At 37.1% G+C, this 5,729-nt stretch overlaps 1 protein-coding gene across 1 annotated transcript; it reads left to right on the forward strand.

Moving 5' to 3' along the window:
- Nucleotides 1-1,738: 1,738 nt before the first annotated feature.
- On the forward strand, nt 1,739-5,421 carry LOC102297631 (peptidyl-prolyl cis-trans isomerase FKBP1A). Its single transcript, XM_005912412.3, has 4 exons — nt 1,739-1,897; nt 2,000-2,047; nt 2,644-2,756; nt 3,894-5,421. Exons 1-4 carry the CDS (start codon nt 1,861-1,863, stop codon nt 4,017-4,019), a joined length of 324 nt encoding a protein of 107 aa, XP_005912474.1. The 5' UTR covers nt 1,739-1,860; the 3' UTR covers nt 4,020-5,421.
- The last annotated feature ends 308 nt before the right edge of the window (nt 5,422-5,729 follow it).

Raw genomic sequence — 5,729 nt, forward strand, 5'->3', positions numbered from 1 at the left:
GGATTTTTCTCTTTATTGAATAGATGTTAATTTCATGAAATCAAGTAAATTATGTTGGAATGTGCATGTGGGACTTTTCTCAGGAGAGAACATAATCAGTAATTCCTTAAGTGTAGGATGCATCCCCCTGGTGGGCCCTGAAGATACTGCAGGTTGGCATAACAATCTTTTGCCTTTTAAATTATTCACATAAAAAAACAAAACAACACTAAAAGAAGACAGCCATTGTATTTAAAAATGAAGCATTACTCTTGATTTTCTGAACCATTTTCCCATCTTTAGCATTCACTTGTAACAGGAAAAACTAAAACAGGGGAAATGGCTATCAGGTGCAAGAAGTAAAGCTGCTGCCAGCAAGTCGAGACTAAGTGAATCAGAGCAAAATACATTGAAGGCAATACTCTAGCTTCTGCCTGTGTGATGAGGTAAAACCTTTGCAAAAACTTATAGTATTCTTATTTTAGGAAACTATACATTTTCCTGTCATTGTGTAAGGGCACTTTTTCTATAAAGGATCTTATGATGTCCAAAAGCAGCAGCTTCTTTCAAGTCTTTTTATTAGACAAAGGTTTCAGTGCAATGTATAATACAAAGCACTTTCAGAATTTTTACATTTTTACATACAACAAAGAAAAACACACAACCAAACATACAAAAAACAAACAAAAATCAGGAACAATAGTCGTGGGCCTTTCAAAAAAAGTCCAGAAAAGGGGACCACAGTTTATAACATTTGTTTTTTGGCCCACAAGAGATTCAGGGTAGTGGCTCAGTTTCTGACCACATTACTGAGGTTTACTACAGTGTCAAGCTAATATACAGTGGTGCAGCGGTCTCCATTCCACATGTTTTCTATGGTTATATTAGCATCAAAATACACTTGAAGTGTTTGAAGTGCTACATGTAAAAGGTTTTCCTTATGGAGGATGCATATTTTCAAGAATGATGTTTGGTCCTGAGTTCGCCCACTTTAACAACTGTGTCCGTCCTGATTGTCCATGGGAAATATTCAATTATCAAAATAAAAATGTAAATAAAAAAGAATTCATTTGTTTTCTTTTCTAAAAACAAATATAGAAGGTATAATTTATTAAGTTATCATAGGCTAATTCTGACTAATTACAACAATCCATTTCACACTGATCAGTAGCTGCACTTCATGGTCCAGAGGTTGTTCAACAGAATTAAACTTAAAAACATTCAGTTCTGTTATTTCAAGGCGCATCCTAATTTATTTTTTCCTATCCAAAATCAGAAACCCATCCAAGTCAAGTAAAATACTTTTACCACAAAAAAAGAAAGAAAAAGAAAAAGATTTAATTTTTAGGATGATGACTGAAGTACTCTGATCTTCTGCAGGCACATCCTTTACTACTCAGTTTTTAAAAATCCTGGAAACACCTGCTTTCAAGATTACCTGTCTGCATAATGTAATAATCTGTGTGTGCAAGAGAAAAATAAAATGTCTTCTAGAACATCGAAGGCCCTTTTTTTCCCATTTTGATTCATTTATTTGATTACTCAAAAAATAAAGAAAACTGGATCTTCATGGGGCCCCTGCTTGGGTTTGAGAATGTCACTACTACGCCCCTGTGTCCGCTCAACGAACCCACAAGGTCGGGAAAAAAATCAGTAAATTGCATTTTTAAAGCCAAAGATTGGCTTTAAGGCTCCTTATTTATTCCCACCGTGGCATACATCTAGACACATCGAGCAGCAGTTGAAGACAGTCGCGTTTTTTTACGGCTTTTAGCCCACCAAACCACGTGGGACGTTATACTCGACGGCTTCATTGAACGAGCTCACAATCAGAGAGAGTACCAGGAAGACAGACAGAGGGAGAACTGTGCTGAAAGAACAATGGGAGTAGACGTCGAAACCCTCAGACCAGGAGACGGTAAAGCTTTTTTTGTCCTCCCCTCTTTGGTTCCAATTATTCCGTCCCTTTAAAACTATATTTGCCTTTGGGTGTATATCAACCTTCGTTTTCTTTCTTCAGGAAAGAATTTTCCGAAGAAAGGATCGACAGTATCAGTTCACTATGTCGGTAAGCCTCGCCTCTTTTTGACCATTTATTCATTTACTTCGAGGTGAAAAAATAAATATGTATTAGTATAAATTGGTTTTGTAATAACCATCATTTCTCATTTCGTGGACCTGCGGACAGTTAAATGAGAATTTGATTGGTGGCAGCAAGCTAATTCTGTAGCTGGCACTGCTTAGCTTAGCTTAATTTAGCGTAGCATAGCTTAGCGCCTGGAAATGAGGGGGCGGATAGCCTGACTCTAAAGACACTCTCTCTGTAATTCTTGCCCACCTTTAAGATTGCCACGTAATACCTACAATAAATAAAATGCGAGAAACGGCAAACTACCGCTAGGGTAACGTGTGTCTTTATTCTAAGGATTTGTGCTAATGTGAGATATTCTAGCCGCATCCTGACGGCAGCTTCCGGCGTCCTAAGATGTCGAACAATTCTGCTCAAACTAAGCTGCACCGTGTACCCTCAGCAGTACATTTTTACCCAGTCACCCTGTGTGTGAATACAACATGACAGTCACTCGAATCTTTTAATTTGTATCGTTTGGCTTCGCAGAGGCTATCAGGCTTTGACTTTATTAATTTGGGGCTGCTTTCCGACAGGCACCCTGACAAACGGCAAGAAGTTCGACTCCTCCAGGGACCGAGGATCACCCTTCCAGTTCAAACTGGGCGCAGGTGAAGTCATCCGTGGTTGGGATGAAGGTGTAGCTCAGGTAAGTGGAGCTTTGAAGGGGCACACTGATCAATGTTATGTTAAACACATGAAGATACGTTCGGTGCCTTCGTTTTGGCAATAGCTCCGAGTCATTTTCCCCTCAAAAATAACAAAACAAAAATATCACTGTGGCTTACTTTAGCGTTTATGTGTAAGTTTATTGTAAGTCACAAATGAATCTGTTAAGATGTTGCTGCCTTTTATTATCAGAGGCTGCAAATATGAGCAGAAACCAGGCCATCCATTATCTACATTTTACACTCTGAGCCATTTTATCTGATGTTTGCTAGCAAGCCATTTTAATTCTGTTATTTCAGTACTGCTTTTTAGAGCTTATGTTTTATCATATAGATTTTTATTTAATATTTGCATACTTATTTTAGTTTACATTTTCATTTCAAAAGGATTTTATTTTTAATAAAGTAATGGTCTGCCAAAAATACCAGAGATTTCATTGCTTGGCTATATTATGAGGTAAAATTGTATCATAAAGGTATGTCAAAGACCATAATTAGGATTGGTTGTTTTTTGCTTTTTATTTCATGTTTCTTATTAACTTAGTCATGAAGTGCACAAAGGCCAAAATACTACTGTGGTTATGAGGTGTATAAGTTTAAATATTTCAAAATACAAACACAATCTTCTACACAGAAAAAAAAACACTTTGCGATCGGTTTGGTTGCCAGCAGCTTGCTGCTGTTGCCTGAAATTTGCAAGGAAGACACTGCCTTTTCCGCAATCACTCGCCCACTACTTGCTGCACAGTAGTAAAGCACTAAAAAGTGCAAGGTGCAAACAGGCAGTGCAGAGCAATCAGTCATGCAAACTGCAGCTGCTGCACACACACAGTGAAACTGTTCATGCTGCATGTTACAGTAACAGAAAATGCAGGCAACTTTCATCTGGGGCCTTCAGGCCTAGTATTTGTTGTTGTTTGTTGCTGTCTCATATGGCTTCACTCATTTAAGCCAGTGTGAAACGTCTAATGAACTATATTCACTTGTGTAATTTTTTTTTCTTTCTTTCTTTTTAACACATCTTCAAAGCTGTATCAATCACTGGGAGGGCTTTTAAAACAAAGTAAACTTTGTTCATTTCACTCACCTATATAACTTGGTCTTCATCTCCTCCACAGATGAGCCTGGGCCAGGTGGCCAAGCTGACGTGCTCTCCGGACTACGCGTATGGCAGCAGAGGATATCCACCCATGATCCCTGCAAATTCCACTCTTATCTTTGAAGTGGAGCTTCTGAAATTCTGAGGGTTTAAATTGAGTGTTACAATTCATTTTTCTTCATCCTTTCCATCCACATTTAATAGTTTGATCAAAGGTGCTGTCATTATCATTCTGAAACACTGATTATTGTAGAAAGAATTTGTCTCAAATACATCTTGTGTAGATGTTTTTGAGACAAATGAGAACAGGCAAATAAGCGCCTTAAGGTAGTGAGATGATTGTGAAGTCTCTAAAATTTGAAGTAGTAGTAAAATAATTTGGGGAAATGCTGGTAGCTTTCCTGCTGGAAGTTGGATGACATCAGTAATACTTCTCTCTGTTCAATAAATATGAAAAACCCAGCTTAAGACCAGAATTCAGCAATGTCTTGTTCAAAGAAATCAAAAATCCACCAAGTGCACCTTGGAAAAACACAAGTTGAGTCGTATGCCAAGGCCAGTGCTTTATCTTGTGAATTTTAAATAGAATTATTTCAGATGTTTCTTTCTTTGACCATGCTCAATCTCTCCACTGAAGTGACTAATAGATTCTGGGTTTTGTTTTTTAAACTCTGTGTAACAGCACTGCAAATCTAACTAATTAGTCATCTACAGGTGTTGGTAAATGACTTTACTGACCTTTTAAACAGTAGGCTCATATTTACCAAATGCATTTGAGCAATATTGATCTCATCTCACTTTATGTGGAAAGTCTTTGCCAAAAAAAGTCTGTTTAATAGGTTTCAGATTAATTTAAACTGGCATTGGACGAAAAAAAAAATCAGTATTAAAGGATATGATTGCTGAATCTGGCCAGTTTATATTGGTAACCTGAAAATGACAATTTAATGCAGTCTTGGAAGCTAAGTGAAATTTGAGGATTTATTTAGCCTTATTTTCTGCCACTTGCCAGTTAAATTTTAAGTTGCCTGTTGATTATCTGCATCTTACCTATTACTCAACACAAAGGGCACACGATAGCACGCCAAAAAAAGTAACATTTCAAAACGTGTTGGATATCAGTCCTTTTTAGGAAATTTTCATATTGTTCAAGCGTTTTTAAAGTAATGTGGTAATCCCTGTCAAAACACATAACACCTTTTAGTGAATATTTTTTTCTGAGTAGATTTATCCCTTCATTAAAAGCATTGATTTGACAGCTTAAACAACCAAGAAAATAGGAAACTCTGTGTTTGGAAATAGTAATGCACGGTGACCTGTTCAGTTTCAAACCTAATCATGCCATTTATATTGTTGGTTACATTTTACGAAACCTGTTCTCCTCTAACTTTCCTCCTGTATGTTTGAAGTTAGAGAGTGTCTTTGTCTTTTGTCATAATACAGTCACATTACTGGTAGTGGGGTTTTTTTTTCGTCACTGTATCATCCATTGGAATTTGTCTTATCTTTGGGAACTGCATTCTTGAATTAAAAGCGTAAACTATAAATGTCTCATTCATTGCTACACCAAGTCTCTTTGGGAATTCTAGTTTAGAAGTCTGCTGTATTTCCAAGAATTGGTGCAGATTTCTAAATTACTAAAAATGTGTTTTTATTCTGCTTGCCTAAACGTATGTCAAAATTGAAATCCTTAATAGGAAAGATTTCTGCTCTGTGGGTTTACTGGTTGGAGTTAAAATGATCTGTAGCAGTTTAATGATAAATCCTGACCAGGAGTGTGAATTGCAGTACATTTAGTCAAGAAGAGGTGGTTAACTCATCCAGGGTGCTCCTGCTTGTGTTGAGAGCCTAGCAT

The sequence above is a fragment of the Haplochromis burtoni genome, unplaced genomic scaffold (genome assembly GCF_018398535.1).
Source record: "Haplochromis burtoni strain Fernald_Lab_line unplaced genomic scaffold, NCSU_Asbu1 Contig_3, whole genome shotgun sequence".
NCBI lineage: Eukaryota > Metazoa > Chordata > Actinopteri > Cichliformes > Cichlidae > Haplochromis > Haplochromis burtoni.

Bases quoted from the DNA above. Each gene is read 5' to 3' on its own strand.
- LOC102297631 (XM_005912412.3), top strand. From the start codon at position 1,861: ATGGGAGTAGACGTCGAAACCCTCAGACCAGGAGACG. The intron at 1,898-1,999 runs GTAAAGCTTTTT...TTCTTTCTTCAG, and splicing joins AACCCTCAGACCAGGAGACG to GAAAGAATTTTCCGAAGAAA. The intron at 2,757-3,893 runs GTAAGTGGAGCT...TCTCCTCCACAG, and splicing joins GGGATGAAGGTGTAGCTCAG to ATGAGCCTGGGCCAGGTGGC.